The 23,906-nt window shown below is 40.5% G+C and overlaps 1 protein-coding gene across 2 annotated transcripts; it reads left to right on the forward strand.

The window, feature by feature from the left end:
* The first annotated feature begins 14,861 nt into the window (after nt 1–14,861).
* Nucleotides 14,862–20,712, forward strand: LOC139730383 (uncharacterized). 2 transcript variants are annotated; one of them, XM_071641250.1, is made up of 2 exons: nt 14,862–15,044; nt 20,076–20,712. In XM_071641250.1, exon 2 carries the CDS (start codon nt 20,203–20,205, stop codon nt 20,674–20,676), a length of 474 nt encoding a protein of 157 aa, XP_071497351.1. In that variant the 5' UTR covers nt 14,862–15,044; nt 20,076–20,202; the 3' UTR covers nt 20,677–20,712. The 2 variants fall into 2 exon arrangements, with proteins under 2 accessions (XP_071497351.1, XP_071497350.1); XM_071641249.1 differs by having other exon boundaries at nt 14,862–15,013.
* The last annotated feature ends 3,194 nt before the right edge of the window (nt 20,713–23,906 follow it).

The raw sequence follows: 23,906 nt of genomic DNA on the forward strand, positions 1-23,906 counted from the left end.
TTTTATCAAGAATTCTTCTTAATTTCACCTTGAATTGTTTATAACGATCTTTGTCCAGAATTTTGTTGCTGTTGATGTCATGTAATAATTTTCCTCTTTCATTTTCTTCATTCCAGCTCTCCGACGAGGATGCATCTAGTATCGGCAAGCCGAGCCCTCTGGCCTTGTTGGCTGCTACGTGCCGGAAGATTGGCACAGCGTCTCCCCGTCCTGCAGCTAGAACGCCTTCTCCTCGTCTCGCGTCCAGCTCGACGTCAGACTTGTTGTCAGCGCCGGTCGCCAAAGTACCCTGCCATCAGCTACCACCAACGCCGCCACCATCTCCCCCGTACGTCTCAGTGTCACCTGCTGCTTCGCCCGTGGGCATCGAACGTTCATCGCCATTGCCTTCGTCGTCAACCACCTGCTACACCACGCAACCAGCGGTGTGTCCGCCTCCCCATCAACCAAGCACCACTCACCCGGCTTACCGTCCGACGAGCGTCCGCTACTCTCCGTACACCATGATTCCAGCTCGCCGAAGTACCCGATATCCAGTCGCCTGTTCCAGCCCGTGCTGTCTTGGACCGCAGTACCTCCCATACCCAGCGGCCTGCCACCAGGGATCAAGCTTCTGCTCCAGCAATTGCTACCCGGTACCATTTACGCAGTTTCCCTTATTTGGAGTGTACGACCAGCATCAGCTCAGGGCACCGGTTGCCTCGATCTCGTCGCTGAAGGCCCGACCAGCGAGACGTCAACCGAGGAAAGCAGCAGAGCAGGAAGACGAGGAGGAGATCATCGACGTCGTGTCTCTTTGAAGTGGAGATTGATATGGACTTTGGGTCAAGATGCCCTAGAAGTTTCTTTATGCTAAAGACTTCTTGATTTGTCAAATGTGTGTTGTGTCTAAATCAAAAATATACTGAAGATCATGAAGATTACATCGCTTATTATCTGTGTATTGATTACGAGAAGTATGAATGGTGTCCACGTTGTTGCTGATCTGTGCGCAGGTGAATTATGAATTCTGTCATATACGGGTGTTATAACGTGTCTGTTTGTGTGTGTGTGTTTGTGTGAATGTAGTCTGTGAAATGCCACATTCTATAACAAAATGAAGGAAAGTGACGAACTGATAGAAATGAATATGTAGGTGTAGACATTACCACAACACCGCACAATACTACACCTAACAATGCTCCTTACATTATAATCCAAACTGAACATCCACATCTTGTTTAAACAGTGAAGTAAAGTGTGTTAAGCCAAATATACGACTTATACAGACTGGTAGAAGTTTCGTTACGAATTCTTCGTATGTGTGTGTGTGTGTGTGCAGTGTGTGATGTGCATGATTATGTCAATGAAACAAGAGAGAGAGAGAGAGAGAGAGGTGTCATTAAATACAGCTGTAATAAAAGCAGATATGCAGGAGGAAAAATACTAGGCCTACACGTCGCCATTAAACACAAAAATAATGATACTACCAACACAACTTTTTATCGTTGTCACGAACTGTTACAAATAATCGGCTACATACTTGAAGAAATATCCAACAAACTCCCAACTTCCAATTGTTCAAAATGACTTTGATAAATGGGATAATATCGAGCAAGCTATATAGGCTAGTGGAAGCTTCACCAAAAACACCCGTGAAATAAAACAAGCAAACAAAAAAGGTTATGAGGCTCAATACAAGTGTAATGTTTCAGATATTACATCAAACGGGGGTATTACTGGCAACCACACATATACACATTCAAGAGTCAACGTTTATTGTTACCCCACAACACTCATCAAAACAAAGTTATAAGACACTAATGTTTCATCTAGCAGGGGTATTGCTGGCAACCACATATACTCACTTTAGTTAACGATTATTATACCTCACGACACTCTTCCAGTGGATTTTATACAAGGTATGTATGATTATTGATCGATTTTTTTCGAGTTGGTTTAAATCCATTCCAAATAGTAACCCTTCATTGTCTTCCAGGTTATAAAAAAGACTGCATTTGATGCTAAAGGGCATCTTGTGCGTATTGATATCAAGTGGCCCCCAAGAAGATGAAACCAAGATATTTGTTTACACTGAAGAACCTTTCACCCTCTCACATTTGGACGCAAGTTCTTGAGAAATAATATATTCACATTTTTTTGATAGTTTGATACTAAAAAAAAAAATTTTTAAAGATAAAATGGCCAATATAACTTGGTTATATTGGCCATTTTTTCTTAACTCCTCTATAATCATCACTGTATTTGACTATAATGTGCGTATTTCAGTCTTAAACTTTGACAAGGCGTACAGTTTAACTCATCACTTCATTCATGATACATGAATGAATGTTCTGGGAACATGCAAACACACACGCTCTCAATCTCTCTCTCTCCCACTCTCTCTCTCTCTCTTTCTATCTCTTTCTCTGATACTAAATTTCACTTTAGCTTATCTATAATTAGATAATGCCGGTCCCGAGTACTAAAAGCCTTCCATTCAATCTCCTCCCAAGCAGTATATGTAAGGTCTCAAATTCAATACCGTGGCATACGATTTGTATGTCCACGCCATAGGTTGGTCACTTTGCTCATGAACATAATAGGAGACGGAAAAAAGTTTTCACGCACTCTAAGTACATTGTACGATGAGGAGATTACGATGTACTCTATAGCTATTCATAAGATGGAACAAAAGATGACTGCTATCATCATGATCACTGGGTCTTGGTCCATCCTGGAGAATGCTGAGCGACTGGTGCGGCACGGATGAAGAAGACCAAAAGATAGCTTAGATCTTACCGACTTGTTAAAGCACACACTGTATCCTCCTTGCGCCTGTCAATCTATGACCTGGGCATAGACTCATGAAGTTTGCACATGTCTGAACAGAGAATGACTCGCGACAGACATACACCTATTTCCTATTAACATAATATGGTGTTTATCAAAGTTTGCTAATGAATCGCGACAGTATGCATAATATTTCCCATTCGCATGGATATGTTTTTCAATTAGTTTGTTAAAAATGCCATTACTTTCGATTTTTCGACTTATCTTTGGTAATTTTTATCGATATATTAAAGCGTACATGGAAGGATTTGTGGCGAATATAAATAGTGTATAGCTACGTAACAATTAATCGAAGATAACTATAACCTCTGTACAATCAAAGTTCATGTTTGGTGCTATGTTTGTCTAGTACTGACTTTGGCACTATCATCTTGCGTTATTCAAGTTTTATCGATATTCTGAATGATACTGTCATAGAAAGCTATAGGAGGTCATTATCATGGGGGCAAAACGCCAACGAAGTGTGGGATATGTTTCCGACGTTTTCATGAAAACTAAAATCGTGGAACAAACGAAATAAACCACCGGGCATTGTGATGCATATCATGCATTTATGCATACCATCAATGACGAAGTGCTCGCCGTGACTGTCTTGAGCAACATAGCAACACCTAATGCATACAGACTGAATTACCAGCATTGAAATGCAGTCAAGAAATAAACCAGTTTATTTACGTATTCAAATCTATGCAGATTTTGGCCTCTAGAAGAAATAATACATGTGCGAAAAGAGTTGCCTGACAGAGCGACACTAAATCTATGCCGATTCGATTTGAAATACTGATATGAGTCCCTGACAAGTTCTTCAGAAAATCTTTTCCACAGCCACTCGAAGAATATTCATAGAAGTGGTCAATTATGGTGGTAATACATGCGCCAGCCTAAGATAAACATGAACTAGCGTCCCAGTGGACCTAAATGCAATGTATGTTGACTTGCATAGTTTGTTTTAGGATACTGTGGCCAGAAGAATATCTCATGCAGTATGTGCCATATTTTTCCCTCATTTTTTTCAGATACCGTGGATACGCCCACAAAACACTTTCTAATGCAGATAACATTCTCTATCAATAACTGCTAAAGTGATATGACATACAAGAAATTAGAATACACCTTCCCCTATTAACTGAGCATATAACTTCCATGTTTCCATGTTTCTGATATGATCAACACAAGACATTGAGTGGAAACATGTTACTTATGCTCAGTCTAGCAGACCGTCTCGGTCCGTCTAATCACAGCTTCGGCCAGATGGTCAAAACAAAAGCTCAGTGCTCTACTCTGTCCGGTGTGCTAACGCCTATCACCCACGGTCACGGTCAGCGAGTCCGCGCGGTCATTGGACAATGAGCTGTCATTGGCAAAGGGTTGGAGGGATCGGATTGGATGGGACCGTTGACTGGCGTGAGGATTTGACAGGATGTGACTGGAATGACTGAACTATTCAAGAACATGATCGGCGGAGATCACTCGACACCTGTGATCTATACCGACCGCTATTATTACAACTTTCATCCTTCGTTATGAAGGTAAATGACATGTCTGTTGGCAGACATGGTATAAATACTGCTGCTTCACAAGGTGGACTCATCATTCTTTGACTTCCAACCATCGATACTACGTCTGCCTCAAGTGCTCGCCTCCAAGTTCTACATACTTATTGTACCTGAAAGTGTACTTTGGATTTACAGTACAGTTTATTACCATCGTGATACCGAACGAACGCCAAGGCAAGGATGGCAACGAGTGTCAAGTCAAAGTATTTACAGGTATGTTTGCACTCTCGTTATTTACCGAGTATGTACTCTGAAACCATTATGATTTTCTTTGGATGAAATGTCAATACATTGTATATGGTGCTTATTTTTCCTCTTCTTTTTTTTCCCCCCAAGAACTCTTTTTAATTTCAGCTTGAATCGTTCATTTCAGCTTGAATCGTTCATATCAGTTTCTACCAAGAATTCTGTTGCTGTAAATGTCATTTAATTAATAAAATCCCTCTTTCATTTTCTTCATTCTAGCTCTCCGACGAGGATGCATCTAGTATCGGCAAGCCGAGCCCTCTGGCCTTGTTGGCTGCTACCTGCCGGAAGATTGGCACAGCGTCGCCTCGTACTGCAGCTAGAACGCCTTCTCCTCGTCTCGCGTCCGACTCGACGTCCGACTTGTCAGCGCCGGTCACCAAAGTACCCTGCCATCAGCTACCACCAACACCACCACCATCTCCCCCGTACGTCTCGGTGTCTCCTGCTGCTTCGCCCGTGGGCATCGAATGTTCATCACCACTGCCTGCGTCAACCACCTGCTACACTACGCAACCAGCGGTGTGTCCGCCAGCCCAGCAACCAAGCACCACTCACCCGGCTTACCGTCCGACGAGCGTCCGCTACTCTCCGTACACCATGCTTCCAGCTCGCCGAAGTGCCCGTTATCAAGTCGCCTGTTCCAGCCCATGCTGCCCGCAGTACCTGCCATACCCAGCAGCCTATCACCAGGGATCAAGCTTCTGCTCCAGCAATTACTACCCGCTACCCTTCACGCATGTTCCCGTGTTTGGAGTGTACGACCAGCATCAGCTCAGGGCACCGGTTGCGTCGGTCTCGTCGCTGAAGTCCCGACCAGCGAGACGTCAACCGAGGAAAGCAGCAGAGCAGGAAGACGAGGAGGAGATCATCGACGTCGTGTCTCTTTGAAGTGGAGATTGATATGGACTTTGGGTCAAGATGCCCTAGGAGTTTCTTTATGTTAAAGACTTCTTGGTTTGTCAAATGTGTATTGTGTGTAAATCGCTTGAACAAGCTTCTGTTCAGGTGAGGAAATAAATGAAAAATATATTGAAGATCATGAAGATTACACCGCTTATTGTCTGTGTATTGATTACGAGAAGTATGGTGTCCACGTTACTGATCTGTGCGCAGGTGAATTATGAATTCTGTCATATACGGGTGTTTTTACATGTGTGTGTGTCTGTGTGTGTGTGTGTGTGTGTGTGTAGTCTGTGAAATGCCACATTGTCTCACACAAACAAAAAAAAAGAACGAAAGTGACGACCTGATAACAATGAATATGCAGGAGTAATTGTGCCACATTACCACAACACCACACAATTCTACAACCAACAATGCTACTTCCATTATAATCCAAACTGAATATCCACATCTTATTTAAACAATGAAGTAAAATATGTTAAGCCAGAATCAAGACCTATACAGACTGGTTGAAGTTTCGTTACGAATTCTTCGTATGTGTGTGTGTGTGTGTGTGTGTGTGCAGTATGTGATGTGTAAGATTATGTCAACGAAACAAGAGAGAGAGAGAGAGAGGTGTCATTAAATACAGCCGTAATAAAAGCAGACATACAGGAGGAAAAATACTAGACCTACACGTCGCCATTACAGCACAAAAATAATGACGCCACCAACACAGCTTTTTCTCGTTGTCACGAACTGTTACAAATAATTGACTATATACTGGAAGAAATATCCAACAAACTCCCAACTTCCAATTGTTCAAAATGACTTTGATAAATGGGATAAAATCAAGCAAGCTATAGACTAGTGGAAGCTTCACCAAAAACACCCTTGAAACAAACAAACAAACAAACAAAAAGATTATGAGGCTCAATACAAGTGTAATGTTTCAGATTTTGCATTAAACGGGGATATTGCTGGCAACCACACATATACACATTCAAGAGTCAATGTTTATTTTTACCCCGCAACACTCTTCAAAACAAAGTTATAAGACACTAATGTTTCATCTATGATTATTGATCGATTTTTTTTTCGAGTTGTTTTAAACCCATTCGAATAGTAACCCTTCATTGTCTTCCAGATTATAAAAAAGACCGCATTTGATGCTAAAGGGCATCTTATACGTATTGATATCAAGTGTCTCCCAAGAAGATTAAACCAAGAAATTTGTTTAAACTGAAGAATCTTTCACTCTCTCACAGCGTATTGATACAGATCCAGATTTGCACGCAAGTTCTTGAGACATAATATATTCACATTTTTTTTTAATAGTTTGATACTAAAAATGCCAAAAGTTGGTTATATTGGCCATTTTTTTTTCTTAACACCTCTATAATCATCATTATAATACCATGTGCGTATTTCAGCCCGAAACTTTGACCAGGCGTACATAAAAAAACCTCATCACTTCATTCACGATACATGCATAAATGTTTTAGGCACGTGCAAACACACACACGCTCTCTCCCTCTCTCCCCCTTCTCTCTCTCTCTCTCTTTCTATCTCTTTCTCTGATACTAAATTTCACTATAGCCTAGCTATAATTAGATAATGCCCATCCCGAGTACTAAAAGCCTTCCATTCATCTCTACTCCCAAGAAGTAGAATGTACGTATTTCAGTCTTAACTTTGACAAGGCGTACATTTTAACTCTTCACTGACCTTATTCCCGATACATGTATGAACTTTTTAGGCACATACAAACACACACACACGCTCCCCCTTCTCTCTCTCTCTTCTCTGATACTAAATTTCACTCACCACTTTTATTAGATAATGCCCGTCCCGAGCACTATAAGCCTTCCATTTATCTCTACTTCAAAGCAGTTGAAAGTAAGGTCTTGAGTTCAATACCAAGGCATACGTAATTATATTGCATGTCCACTCTACAGGTTGGACACGCAGCTCGTGAATACAATAGGAGGCGGAGAATAGTTTTCACTCAGCCTAAGTACGATGATCGAGGAGATTACGATGTACTCTTAGCTATTCATAAGATGGAACAAAAGATGGCTGCTATCACTTGCTCCATCCTGGAGAATGCTGAGCAACTGGTGCGGCACGGATGAAGAAGATCAAAAAATAGCTCAGATCTCACCGGCTTGTCAATTGTTGATTCTGTCTTTCTCGCAACTGCCAATCTGTGACGTGGACATTCTGATAACACTGCTCAAATTCTTTTTGGTAGACTTACGATATCAAAACTTGCAGAAGAAGCGGAGGTGCCCTCTATCATGACTGTTTAGCATCCAGTTTTTCAGAGTCGACAAACATGATGGTCTTACACACACACACACGCACACACACACACGCACACACACACACACACATACACACACACACACACACACACACACAAACTATGTAGGCCTATGCATAAACCATTGCAAATGTATGAAAAAAGAACACTCCGAGATATTCCCCTATATACGTGATAAAGTGGGTTTGCGTGAAAAGAGATTTAAAAAAATAATGATTTTTAACTTTCCAAGTTTTGTTAAAGTCAACTACGGGGTGTGATATTGAAACGAGTTTAGCTTTCTCTGTTTTAATATTCGACAAAAAATTACAACAACAACAACAACAAACTGACAGTATCATCCACCTGTAGACATATGGTATATGCGGAAAGATTTGTGCCGAATCATGCTCTGTAAAGATGTAGCTAAGTTATAAATCATACATTCCTATTTCTGTCAGTTGTGCAGTTGTGTTAGGAGTTTAAATGTGGATAGTGTATTTGTATAAATTATCACTTTGCCTGATCCACGTTTTATCAAAATTTATTTATCTGGCCATAAAGGGTAGTCATGTGAAAGCCAAGACACCAATCAAAAATTGGAGATGCTTCCGACATTTTCATTGAAAACATAATCGTTTGGTAAACGAAATAAACCGGTTTTGTAACACGCATAAATCTATGCATAAGATGATGAAGGATTTGCCACAGCAACACGCAAGCTGAATTCCATGTATTGAAATAGTAGTCAAGAACGATAGACCATGCAGTATACTTACACATACGAAATTTTAAATTTCATGCATATTCTTGGCATCTATAACGGAGATTCCCCTGGCAGTCAGAATTTTTCTAGAGGTTTTCCCGATGTCGCAGCAACAACTCCATGCAAGCTACAATCCAAATATTGACACGTTTGTGATGATATTCAGATGACTGTCATAGCTATATAGCTACGTGGTCATTAAAAGAAGCATATCCGTAAACAATAAATTCTTGAATACATCAGGTAAGGTAAGAGATTCTTACACAGGATACTTCCTGTAAGACTTGCCTGACAAAGCAACACCAAATACATGTCATGCATCGGATTTCAAATACTGATGTGCATTAATAATAAGGTCCTCAGAAATCTTTCCACATAGCGCACTCACTGGCATTATTCATAAATTTCAATATTCATAAGTATCAAAAAGGAAACAGACCGGTTTACTTGCATATTCAAGCACTGTGCATTTTTTTCCAAACGAGGTTTTTTTTTGATACATTCAGAGACGTCGCCCGAAAATTACCCGACAAAGGAACAACTAATGCGGCAAACTACATTTTAAGTATCTAGATGCAGTGAATTTGTACAGGTGAATTGAATAATTTGTTAGCAGGTATAGAGGACATTATCCGGGAAAATAATATTCAGGTCACCTCGTCTTGATTTGATTTGATTTGATTTGATTTATTCTTTGTATATGACATTGCTTTCCACTTACATCAAAAGTTTCAGCAAACTCGGTACGAGCAGTTAATAATTTGTATGGCTGTGAATCTCTGATGCTTGAAATAATATCTAGTACCTGTACATCAATTCAGTTGTAATGGGGTAGAGAGCTACTTACTTACAACTCCTTTTGAATTCCCGCCAAGACATCTTCAGACGAGTGGTCAAAACAAAAGCTCGCTGCTCCGTCTTTTGTCCGGTGCGCTAATACGCCTGTCATCCTCGGTCATGGTCAGCGAGTCCGCGCGGTCATTGGACAATGAGCTGTCATTGGCAAAGGGTTGGAGGGATCGGATTGGATGAGATCGTTGACTGGCGTGAGGATTTGACAGGATGTGACTGGAATGACTGGACTATTCAAGAACACGATCGGCGGAGATCACACGCTACCTGTGATCTACCGACCGCTATTATTACAACTTTCCTCCTTCGTGATGAAGGTGAATGACATGTCTATTGGCAGACATGGTATAAATACCACTGCTTCTCAAGGTGGACTCATCATTCTTTGATTTCCAATCCTACTACGTCTGCCTCAAGCGTTATCTCCAAGTTCTATATACTTATTGTACCTGAAAGTGTACTTTGGATTTACAGTACAGTTTATTACCATCGTGATACCGAACGAACGCCAAGGCTATTAGGATGGCAACAAGCATCAAGTCGAAATATTTACAGGTATGTTGCCCTTTAGTTATCTGTCGTGTAACGTACATGTGCTCTGAAAGTGATTTTCATTTCAAGAAATGTCAATGTGTTACTTTTTTCCTGTTCTTTTTATCAACAACTCTTCTTGATTTCAGTTTGAATTGTTCATAACAATCTTTGTCCAGAATTCTGTTGCTGTAAATGTCATCTAATAATTTTCTCTTTCCTTTTCTACATTCCAGCTCTCCGACGAGGATGCATCTAGTATCGGCAAGCCGAGCCCTCTGGCCTTGTTGGCTGCCACCTGCCGGAAGATTGGCTCAGCGTCTCCCCGTACTGCAGCTAGAACGCCTTCTCCTCGTCCCGAGTCCGACTCGACGTCAGACTTGTTGTCAGCACCGCCGGTCTCCAAAGTACCCTGCCATCAGCTACCACCAACGCCGCCACCATCTCCCCCGTACGTCTCAGTGTCACCTGCTGCTTCGCCCGTGAGCATCGAACGGTCATCGCCACTGCCTACGTCAACCACCTGCTACACCACGCAACCACCGGTGTGTCCTCCAGCCCGTCAACCATGCACCACTCAGCCGGTTTACCATCCGACGAGCGTCCGCTACTCTCCGTACACCATGATTCCAGCTCGCCGAAGTAATCGTTACCCAGTCGCCTGTTCCAGGCCGTGCTGTCTTGCAACGCGGTACCTCCCATACCCAGCGGCCTACCACCAGGGATCAAGCATCTGCTCCAGCCATTACTACCCGGTACCATTCACGCATGTTCCCGTGTTTGGAGTGTACGACCAGCATCAGCTCAGGGCACCGGTTGCGTCGGTCTCGTCGCTGAAGACCCGACCACCGAGACGTCAACCGAGGAAAGCAGCAGAACAGGAAGACGAGGAGGAGATCATCGACGTCGTGTCTCTTTGAAGTGGAGATTGATATGGACTTTGGGTCAAGATGCCCTAGGAGTTTCTTTATGTTAAAGACTTCTTGGTTTGTCAGATTTGTGATTGTGTGTAAATCGCTTGTACAAGCTTCTGTTCACGTAAGAAAATTAAAGATATACTGAAAGATTGCACCGCTCGTGTACGCATCAATTAAAAAGTACGACTGTATATTAAAGTCAAAGTGTTTGTGTGCATTTGAATTATGAAATCTATCACTATCAGTGATGTGCTTATGAGTGTGTGTGTGTGTGTGTGTAGAGTTTGTAAAATGTAAGATAATCGCGTGATATGTCACAACATTGACTGAAAATGAGAGCCTGATTGAAGTGAATAATCAGGAAAAATTACACATCGCCACTATACCACATAACAAAATATATCCCACACATCTCCTCACATTATGATCTGCAAACAATATGAAGGGTAGATTATTATACAGACTAGAAGAAGTTTCGCCAAAGAGAGAGAGAGAGTGAGAGAGAAACTTTGTAGTATGAAATGGTAATCGGTCGTAGTAAATAAGCAGGAGGGAATACATCTTGACTAAAACGCATGCAAGGAGTTTAAATAACAGTGTAATGTATACCTGTCGTTATAAAGAAACTCGGGACATGCATAGCGGGTGGCTGTCCTTCACCGCTAATAACTTATACCTATTCGCTTTTACAACACTGTAACTTTTATATGTAAGCCATAAATGGGGGGGGGGGGGGTCAAAATAATAGGAAAAGATGATTCATTGAGTCATGCACTGAGTCAATGAAACAGCACCCAAACCAAACAGGCATACACCTAGCAGCTATGTGGGACATATAGAGAATCTACTCATAAGTTTACCTGATATTTATTTTCGAGTAACATGTCATTGTCAATTCAGGGGTAGGCCCTATATATTCTTCTTTTTTTTTCCCTGTCATGGTTGAGGGCTGGGCGCTCTGTTGTCAGTCTCCTTCCTGCATTTTCAGTCACGGAGTCACGGATTAACAACTCGCATGGAGTCCGTCTCTTGGTAAGCCCAGAATGTCCCCAGCTACAACGATACAAAAGGGGGCAGGGATGTTGGAAACGCCTATTACAGTGCAAGTACGATTGAAAAGGACAGGCTTATCATCGTTCTATTGAAATCGAGAGTACGATTTTTATCATATCCGGGAGAGTAATCAGCGAGGCGGCTCAACATGAACTGGATCAAAGATTCTTCAGATCTTGCCGCTTTGAATTCATAGCCACAGTTCCCTAAGAAGCTTGTCAATCAAGGTCTGAGGAAAGTGCTAGTGTAGAGTATATTACTTGAAGAAAACGCCAATCCTTGTTTGCCTAGAACACCCCCCCCCCCAAAAAAAAAGGAAGAAGAAGAAGAAAAGAAATGATAATGATAATGAAAGTTTCATTAAAAAAAAAATCGCGAATAAGAGAAGCACGGTACCTCCAATTTCACAATTATTTACATATGCCAACTTCACTTATTTTCTTTCATTTCTTTCGTAATTCACATTCATAAAAGGCAAAAGTGAAAGTTCATCATTTAAACTATTTGGCTAAATATTGACAATAACTGATTTTTAAAGAGAAGGTATAATAGAGAGGAATGGTGCCCATGGGATGAGTCGAGATTGCCCCTCGAATACTTGACCGCGATGTTTTTCAATCATGACATTTTCATCTCATCTCAGTGCTTTAAGCATGGAAAGTTACTACAATATTGATTGTTCTTCTCAACAGTAGCGTCCAGCCTACGTCTTTAATAAAATCATAATATGTGAAGTAAATTACCTGCAGTTCTTATCATGCATGCAGCCCATGAGAACAAGGCAGTTATTCGGTTACACGCAAACCATAATATAGGGCAGGCAACGGCAGGTGGTGACGTCGTCGTATAGTTTTTTTCACTGGTTTTTACACAAAGACACACTAATAAATCACATTTTAGTCTATAATTTTAGACTACACAACCATAAACTTTAAGTCACTCCTAAAAGTTATCATTGATAGACACAAGAGCGCCTGATGTATAGAGCAATTGATTATGCAACTTATACTGATTTCACCACGTTTGCATCAAATTGTTATAGGATTCAAATTATTCGTAATAATTTCAAGAGGATTGCAGCAATACATGATGACTGTATGAATGATATTAAGGGAATATAAAGAAAATTTCACAAAGCTATTTTAGATAAATTAAGACATTCCTTTGACTTGTTCTGACAGTCACTATGTCTATAATAAATGCTAGAAAGAAAAATCTTTAAGCAAGTGCTTGATAGTGCGACATAACGATTTGTTTCATGGGCCCTGTACCTCGTTGCCAGCGATGACGGCACGTGAATTTGTCAAACAAATGAAAAAAAGAAGATGTTGTCTTAATTTCCTCAAATTTAACTGACATGAAATTGTTTTGCTAATATATTATCATTTCTGCATTCATAACCTTATAATTTTAGGTCAAATCTGAATGTTTTTCACGTTATAATAGGGTCCTAGTGATGTTGACCACAGTCGCATGATCTGCAAATCAGATCAGGGGGGCGTTTCATTGAACGAGTTCGTCGGAGGTTTTCACCGACAAATTTGCTATCAGCCAATCAGACGCAAGGATTTCAGTAGCTTTGAACAGTTGTCAGTGTAAATCACTGACAAAAAGTTTCATGAAACGGTCCCCAGCAGATGGTGATTATTATCACCTGACAAACCTTCCATTATACCCCAAACAACAACAACAACAACAACAACAACAACAACAACAGTAACAACACATTATATGCAGCATCCCCGTCGCATCAGGAGAAACTATCCAATTCAATCATGTTATTTTACATCCATTTGCATTGACTTACCACTTTTGAAGTGGAATGGATATATCACTGGCAAAATCATTGACCGAATATAGGCCTAGTAATTTTTCTTATCGAAGAAACCAATGGAATATTTGTAAGGATGTATATGTCATATTTAAGTTTGCATTTGCCATTATCTGTTGTTGAACGTCTTTACTTACTTTCCTTTTTTTGTGAGATGATAAGTGTACGTTCTTTCCACGTTATTAACATAATATAGGCCCTATACTATGTGGGCCCTATTATGAGCAAAACCACTTTATGAATTTCAACAGAAATGCAATTAAATATCATTGCGCAGTTCATCTGTATTCCTTCCGGAAATCGCTGCAAACGCACGTAAGACTGTTTTTATGTAAATTCTCCTTGTGATGGCAAGTTTGTAAATAATCATTTCAGTCCGTGGGAGAGGAATGATGGGATTCCCTTTATGCTTATGATGAAATCAGGAAATAAAAATCGAAGGACTTCTACTTCGATCTCGAACGTGAAATTTACATAGAGTAAGTTGGTATCAAGATGACATTGAACGAAGTTCTACCATAAACTGAGAAAAAAAAAATCATACTACTGTAGGCCTACTTCTAAAGTAGAGTATAGGCCTACCACTCCGATGTGTCGAAAAAATGATGCAACAGCAGTGCACTGTGTGTACAGTGTAACCAACAATAGAGGGCGCTGGTCCAAAATGAATTTTGTTAAGATTAATTTCTGTTCGGATAAGCGGTTTTAAAAAGACTGCTGTCCTAGCTTTCTGATAATACAGCCATACACAAGATGCACATGTTTTCAAGATATATGAGAGCAATCTCTATTAAGATCAATCGTGCCCTTTACAAATTCAACGAATCTCTCAGGAAGCAGCATTGCGCATGCAAGTGGTATACTGTAGTACAAGCCACCGATCTCTCAATGATACAAGCCGACCGCAGCTCGACAGCCATTGACCAGCGCATTTACCCTTTGATAAATCGCTCATCTACGCACGGAACACACGTAGTCGGCGATATTTTGGCAATGTAAATGATAGCTAGTTTCTAATTTTGTTGAATCCATGTGGCATAGAGTCTACGAGGCCGACTAGCATACCGGTACCGGTACGTGTGTACCGACACCGGCTGGCCTCCTGCTAGCTAGCTTACCTGGGATCGCGTACCGACTGGCAGCGCCTTTACCGGCTAACTGGAAAATTAGCAAGACTGGAGAAAAGTTCTGCTTCTAACAGTTTTTTGGAGAGACTTGAATGAGCATGTTGAGAGGGATGTAAGTGGACTTGGTAGACTCGATCTTGTCGGTGAGTTAAATTTTATTAAATTTTAATAGATTTTTTAGTCTAACGGTTAGATCCAAGAGAGCTCATACATGAGCTAGAATAGTCTACACAGACTAGACTACAGAAGTACAGTCACAGTCGGTCTGCCCTAAATTACTCAATCGGACAACTAACAGTTAGAGTTCTAACCGTAATGCTGTAATAGGCTTGATCCGGTGGCTTTGATTATTACAGTTGGAACTTGAAGCTGCTCTATGCGCACGACGGTGCAGTGTGCATGTGATTAAAAAAACAAAAAAACAGGCAAAAAAACAAACAAAAAACAACCCCCCAAAAAGCAAAACGTTTTTAGCTTTTAATAACTTGTAACATGTTATGATTGTTAGCAGTTGGATTCATAGAAATCTTTAAGGACCTCACTGTTTTCAAGTCAAGGGTTCCTACTATAATTTAAATCCTAGCATTTCTAACGTGTTACTCTCTAACGTTTACGTTAGTGTTAGAATTGTAGACTTGGCAAGACTTCCAAGTTCCATTTGTACCCCCCGCCCGCTATGCGTTATGTATTTAACTTGACCGAAAGATCGGTCTGTATCTGTCAGTCGGGGAATGTTCCGCGGAGACTGCGTCTGGCTTCACGGATCCCCTCCGTATACAGACCGAAGTCAATGATTGCGGCTCCTGTGTGGAGCAGTCGCGCACAGATCAAACGTTACGATAAACCAAATTTCAGACAGTTTTTTTACATCCAAACAAGTTTGACATGACATGACACATTATGCAGCAATATTTGGGATAAATTTCTCAAATGTGCAATCGAAATACTCACATAAACTCGGTTATAACGCAGACATTTTATCGATATCGCAACATCGCCGTTCGCAAGCTGTAAGTCGCCATTTTGAATCTGTAAGCCAATCACATGCGAGGTACGTGTTTTAGTAAAACAAACACGTAGAAGCTACCTCGCATGTGATTGGCTAATAGATTCATAGTGTATGTTTCTGCAGTTTGAACGTGACGACACGACAGGCTGTGTTTTACGTTGAAAATTCTACTAAAATTTTGGATTATTCATTAATCTGGTGAGTTTAATGTATTCTTAAAAAGCTAATTTCACTATACAAGCTTAAATTTGCCGACCTAGGGCCGTGAATTAGACGCAATCGAGAAGGGTGAGGTACCTCACCCAATTTTCCATAGAGACAGTGGTTAAGAACATCCACACAGCAATGGGTACTGCAACCTTCCGTCTGTCTACGGAGGACAGCGTTAATGCCAAAATATAAAAAGAGTCCTCCGGACAGACGGATCTTTCTGTCTAGTATTTAACATGAATAAGTTTAGGTGGCTTTTGCCTTTAGGATTAGAGTTTACTCAGTTTAAGATTACGGTTAGGGTTAGGCCAAGGGTTAGAGTTAGGGTAACATTGATCTTGGTGTCTTAGGGAAATGCGGACTTCAGAGGAAGCTCATACAATGTAGGTCACGGTGTATAATAATGGGGAAGGGGGGGGGGGTACATATGGAAGTCTTTCTGTAGACTTTGTGGCTCGAATCCCCGAAGGTGGTACAAATGAAACCATGGTTTAATTTAAACCATATATATGGACGTGGAAACCATGGAGCACCAAGTGTCGCACGGAATATTTCGTTACGAAATTGGTCATTTTGTCGACAAAATGACCGTTTCGTTTTAGTGACAAAATGTTGTCATTTCGTTACAAAATAATCATTTCATCGACGACATGACTGATTTCGTAACGAAATATTCCATGTGACACATGGCGCTCCATGGTTTTTGTCCATGGTTTAAACCATGGTTTCATTTGTACCACCTTCGTGAATTTGGGCCATTATTGTGTTTGTATTAAAACTTTAGATAGACAGCTGATTCAAATTAAAGGGGTCTATCATTAAAGTCAACGTCGCAATAACAAGTGAAGTAGGAATCTTCGCTCTGACTCTTTATCATGTTATAGAACTTTCCTAACCTAACGTTAAACATTACAATGTAGATTTAACGTTTGCAGCATATCAACACTTCAGTGGATGGAGATTTGCATATTGGTGGTCTAACATCACTAGTGGCCTAGTTCGCTGCCCATGGCGCGCCACGTATTGTTCGCGTGTGTGTTATATACACACTTCAATGTAGGATGCATTGTGCATCATCGCATTTGAAAAACTTTGTTAATCTGCCACCTGAAATCCATTTGAAATCAAAAACATTCTTGCATTAAAAATGATTTTGTCACCTGTTACATACAATGTATGGTAGTCCATTTGGATTACAATTATTTGTGTTTTTATGGAGGAACAAGGTGAATTAGGAATGTCTTTTGAGAGCGATAAAAATCCGTTGCCCCAGCTGATCTCTGATCGCGGCGCGACTTACATGCGATGTGAATGCCTGGCGACTTTAGGTATGGTACCGGTAGTGGCGACGTAATAATAATCAATGTTAGTCAAGAGTGACTAGTTGATGTGCTATCAGCACGTCTCTCCTTTTGGCAGCTGTTTGGATCGTTCCTGGTTTGCGGCACGAGGTGATACATAGGTGGTATGCATGACCAGAGCCAAAGAGGTTTGGTTACAACACTTTAAAACAGAACAGCACCAGCAGATTGCACACGTGGGATGAATGCATGTTCGATTTGTCATCTGACACAATACATACAACATGCATCCTCTATGATAGCCCTATTTGCGGCCTCCTCTGAAACCTGACAAGAGTGAAATTGTTCACTTTACGTATTTGCAGCAAGCGGGAGCAGAAGGCAACTCTTACTCTCTCCCATCATCTCAAATCGACCTCCAAAAACACAGTTAGGATTCATATACCTAGGCATTATCTACAAATGTAGGTATGTCCGTAAGCCTTATTTTACGGAGTAGCATACTGTGAACTTACCAGCATTAGATGCTTCCTTAGAGATTTCCAGTTATTTTTTACAGCTAAAGAGCACTGCGTGTAGTTGTGCTTAGTCCCACTATAGAACGAAAGCGGAGGTTACTTGCATCTGTTCTGGGAAGTGAGCGTACTCTCGCACCTGATCGGGCAGTTTCATCGATGCTGAATGAAACTGCCCCTGCAGCAAATAGGCACCCTGTTGCAAAAGAGATACTTTACTGTAGAAGAGGTAGAAATATAGAAATCAATAGAATCTAGAGTCTGATTGGAGAACAATATGAATGGTGGAAATGAGCTGCTTTGTGGAGGTTTGCACTGTCAGAGTGCTTCTCTATTTTTTTACCTCTGCCAAGGGAGGAGGTTATGTTTTCGTTACCATTGGTTTGTTTGTTTGTTTGTCTGTGTGCAAAATAACTCAGAAAGTTGCACACAGATTTGGATGAAACGTGTAGGAAATGTTGAGAATTACACAAGGAACAAATGATTAAATTTTGGTAGTGATCCAAAAGTTTTGATAGATTTTATGAAGAATTTTTGATATTTTGGCAGGAAGGGTCATTGAACTTGGGAGTTCAAGTTGCGCATTTTTGAGGTTTTCATACGCATGATAAAGTGCGTGCTCTAGTTTCTGCTAGGGCGAGGCGCGCCACACAGCTGAGGGTTTATGACTTACAAAGGCTCCTATATTGGGAAATCGGGCGATTTTTCAGCATGCATAATGTATGGGTGGAAATCACTGAGCTCTGTTGAAGAGCAAGATCATCAGTGGAAAGTTACAGCTGCTTGGGGAGGTCTGTGCTCTCAGAGTGTTTTTCTATTTTTTTTAAATTCAAGTATTGACTTATTATATATTGACTTATTAATCTGATCAGAACCTATTCAGCATTTGTTTATTTTCTTTGTAACCATAAATGCATTGTCTATAAAGTCATCTGTACAATGATTCCCCTGTTAGCCATCTGGCCTCCTTGTATGCTGTGGTAATGAATCTCATTTCTATCGCAAGTTCCAGTCAACACATTCTGTACTCACTGCTTTAAATAACATATCATGTACTGTACAATGTGTAGGCCTGTTTGGCTAGTGATAATTGAGCCCTCTCTTAGCAGGCTTTAAGATGCAGGATGACATCCAGATGACGCTTAGACATCACTATCGTTCACTTTTTATCGAGGTGCAAAGTAGAGTAGCATTCAGACAATGTCTGGGTTACTTTTTGCTTTTGTCTGGCTCAAGTTACTGGCAGAGTAGTCTTAAAGCATCAGCCAGGTTTTTAAGGGGGATGTTCTGCTTACAAGTCGCACAATTAATGTGAGCTCCATGTAATCTGCAGTAATTTGCCTCTGCTCCACATCAGTGCTGCCATTCCAAAGTTCATTTTAATTAACCTTTCATATTACTGAGACAGTTTTGTTGTGTGTACTTAAGTATTTTCAAAATCATCATTGAAATTAATGCAAGATTGAAACCAGAAATTTATTTTCCTTTAACATCAACTTTATCTAACAAAATTTTGATTAAAAACCAACTAGATGGCAATGATAAGCAAACTACTTATTACTTGAAAGATTGTGAATGAAACTGAGCGTAGAAGGATTGGAACTCAAGATGAGCCTGTGGAGTAGTCTAAATCCACACAGTCTCTGTTATGTACAGTGCATCATACCCATGCATGTATTGTGCAGACATTTAAAAAGTACTGCGGGCTTAGCAATCATGATAGTGCTAGCACGGGACATGTTACTCAACTCCATCCACTTTGTATCATCACAATTTTAGGGGGAAGTCAAGGAAATTACATCACAGCTAAAAACAAAAATGGTACGAAGGTCTGGAAAGCTATGAAGTTTGCACATAAAGTCTTACAATGTAAACTAGTGAGCCTTGGAAGGAATAATTCACATGATCAAGTTACAATGTACAGTATAAAAATGACAAAACTTCTGAACTGTGTATTTTGATGATATTGATATTTTGAGGACATAAAACATAATTAATAGGATATTATTTTGAATTGCTATATGTTTGTGACCACTGACTTATGTTTTCTTATGATGTTTAATTTTCTTGTTTGGGGTTGCTTATTTTTATAAGATGTTGAAATATGGTTGTTTTAAATCTCATTGTTTCATTATCCAGGACTTAATTCGCAGGTCAGCCTTATCCATCCCTGACTGCGTGACAAGTCTTTGAATGTCAGTGGCCATGATATCAACAGTGTGAAGAAACCAGGAGAAGACACAAGAGACTCCTTTACTCAGTGACAATGTCTCGACAGGTCATCATCACTAGAAACTTTTCAGGATGGAGCAAGTGCTCCCCGCCCCCTAGCACCCTCCTCAGTGGGGATCTCGCCAGCAGCATCCTAAAACACGCCCAGAACCTCGGGGCGGGACTGAAGAAGGGGGCAGCCGGCCAGAGCAGGACTTTCTCCCTCCTGTCCGGCGCCAAGCCCCTGTGCGGTGTGGTGGACTCCCGTGTCTGGCAGGAGGCCGGTGCCTCCGACTGCCACAAGGCACCCAAGGTGCACCCCAACCAGCGGGGCTACATGCTGCAGTACCAAAGGTGGAAGAGTGACTTCTTCAAGATCACCATGCCTAACGACTGGAACTCCATGTATTCTCCCAATCTCACTCACGACCTACGTAGATTTCTTGAAGAGGTAAGTAACATGCTCCCTGCTTCTCCCCATTTGAACAAGCCAATAACTTCACTACTAGCAGCTGGTGCATACACGTAGGTCACTGGTCTTTCATATTTCACACTGTGTAATGTTAGGATATTCGCAAAGGTTTCATGTTACAACCCAATATCACTTTGAGATGTGATATTAGGAAACAAATGCCTGCTTTTGTTTTTCTTAATCTAGAAACATTGTTGCTCTGAGGGAATGTTCTAGTCCCATTGATTCAACATGATGTGTAATTACTAACTAGTACTAACACACGGTACATCCAACTGAACAAATTTGCAAAAACTTGATAGCTTCATGTTTGCATGTCAGCATGTTCCAGGATATTGTTATGTGGCAAGCAAAAACCTAGGTGTGAAATGAACGACAGATCTTTTAAAACCTGTCATGCTATTCTGAGCTGATGCATAATTGTACTACCTGTGCAATACAATAATTGTAGTTCGTGGTAGTAATGCACCTAAACAAATTGTCTGCTAGGGTGCATGTCTTTGATTTCATTTTTCCCATGTGTGTAGCTACATGTAACTTTACAGTAGGGGTCAATATTATGAAAGGCAACTGGATTAACAAGGAGCCTGTAATGTGATGTGTGCTTTAAACACATACGGTATATTGTAAAAAGAAAGAAAAAAAACAACAACTGAAAGACACTAGGGAAAAGAATACAGTATACATGTATTTGAGTGCCTTGTCAAGGGCAACATTGTAGTCTGTGCTTGAGACGATGGCATCTGTTGAAGATGTTAAAACATGTCTTAGTTGAGAATGCGAGCATGTGCCTCTCGAGATAGCTCCTCTTTCTTCTGTTCCGTTGATCAAGTGATTATTTGCCTGTGTATGACAGGTTGACCTTGAGTGAGGCACCACCTGTTTCAAAGCTGCATACTTCTTTGCCAATGCAAGATCTACGACTAGCATCGAATGTGCTCTTTGCATAGTACAATGTATGAAGTACAAAAGTAACACTATTCAAAGTGGCACAACACACAGACAGTTCAACCAATATAGGATGCTTGACAGTGCCAAATTAAAGAGATGTGCAGTGGCAGGTGATTATGAAAAAGCAAGCAACAATATGATTGGCATACAGTATTGCAATCAGGGCGGTGTTACAGAGATGGAGTGGCAACTCTTCGTAATTCATGCAAACACACGTTTGGGTTCAAGGCGTTACAATGGGATGTCTAGGCATTCCACTACGCTTTGAAGTCATGCTCGGCACCGCTCTAGTTGCAAGGCGAAGTTTGGAGATGAAGAACGGATTTCACCTTTCGTTGAATTACAAGCTTTATTTCACCGTAAAGTTTTAAATGAAATACTCAAATCGATTTAGTATAGTTTAGGAAAGAATTCAATATTATAAAATTATATTTCTAGTTTCTTTGTAGTGTGCAAATCGAAATGAAATGAAAATTAGGTCCTGTTAAAAACCTAATATTTTTCTATAATGCGCACATTTTCGCATGTTACAATGTAGTTTTCAATCTTTTAAATCTGGTATGTTTTGATCTCTCAAATAAAGTACTCCGCTAAAGTGTGTTCCAGCGTGCTTTTAAACTATTTGCTGTTAAAATTGTCAGTTTTACACTGTATTTTGATTCGCTGCTCCAATTCAAGGTACACAAATTCATTGTTGCCATCACCTTGAAAGAGAGAGCGAATTGCAGCAGGGGCAAGTATCTGTGAGATAGTCGCGATTATTGATGCTCTCTTTTGTCAAAGCACCTGGGTAACACAATAGTTGAACGCATTTCAACTTCTTGGCGGTGGCGCGCATGACTTCAAAGGAGAGCAGTTGTTGTCTCTCCTTCTCTAGCACCTCCCTACTGCAATAGATGCCAAACTGTCTGTCTAGAAGACTCTATATCATGTAATATTCAACAGAGGTACATGTATTCTGATTTAAATTCAACATTGTATCTTTGTATGGTGTGAGGCAAGTATGCTTCTGAATAGTGTGACTGATAATGAAATGACAAGAGAAAACAAATTCTGATTTTTTTTTTTTTTGCATTTAATTTTTGAAATCCTCCACTAAAATCATTGATTGATACCCGTACCATACAGTGTACTGTAAAATGAGGAATGTTCGTGTGCATTTTAATTTCGTGAATTTTATGAGAGACAAGATTTGTGAAATTAAAGTGCGCATGAAAGTTCTTGTCTACATTACATGCATTGAATGTTAGAGGCAACTTGCGAAAATTTCATGCTGCGAAAAAGGCTGCCGGCTCCAATTCGCGAAAATTTCATGCTGCGAAAATGTTGTGTTTACAGTACCATTTGACATTTTGATTCTGGTTATAAATGTTCATAACAGATACAGTACCAAGACTGTAGTAAAATAGATTGAAGCTTTTGTGTCATATTAATGGTGTCATGATAGCTGACAGATATTGCAAGTAGACTTGACTACTTTATTTCTTGCTTGCCATTGCCTGTAAATGGATCAGGGAATTGATTGATTACAAAACAGCACATGATTCAAATGCTTGGAGTAGAAGCTCATACTTTTCATCAAATCAGAGACTCCAACTCTCCCGTTTTCGACGGGAGATCTCCCGCTGAAAGCCCATTTTTGCAAAATCTCCTGTTCTCCCGCTTGATATTTGATTTCTCCCGCCCTGGCTCAGTGTCTCCCGGTGGAAAGGATTTCTTACTTATTGCTATCGTATGTTGAAAAAATAAGCCTTAGATAGCACCAGAGAACATCTAGAACCCTAGGAACTTCGTGCTTCGCGCACATCAACTTGGAGTCTCCCGTTTGCTAGGGGTTTCGGCCAGGAGAATCTCCAGATCAGAAGGTGCTTGGGGTTGGAGTCTCTGTCAAATGTGAATCACAATATCATGCTACAATTGTAGTACATGTAGAAAAGATAGCAAAATTTCAACCTCCTTCATTTATGGCAGTGCAACATATTGAAACCATATAATAAAAGGAGAATCAGGTTGAACCTTTTGTGGAAATTTTCATTTGCACAGTAGCTACACAAGAGGTCAGTTGTAGAAAAAAAAAATAGTGAATGATGATACATTTTCCACATACACCTGTACACTATAATGCTTTTTTATACTACAGACATTAGGTGATCAAGTACATAATAAGTAGAGTCAGTTGCTGTCTGGAAGGTTTTTCCTCTGTATTGGGTGTTCATGGCTTCCTCGCTCTGTTTAGGAATATGATAGCTTTGGGCAGTGTGGATATCTGCACTGCTTCCGTGTGTTTCCCTGGCTAAACTCTGGAAGGAGGCTCTCTCCACGTACTGTAAGCCTCT

This window comes from Diadema antillarum, unplaced genomic scaffold (genome assembly GCF_040938485.1).
Source record: "Diadema antillarum isolate AM-2024a unplaced genomic scaffold, OU_Dant_1.0 seq00000305_RagTag, whole genome shotgun sequence".
Lineage (NCBI taxonomy): Eukaryota > Metazoa > Echinodermata > Echinoidea > Diadematoida > Diadematidae > Diadema > Diadema antillarum.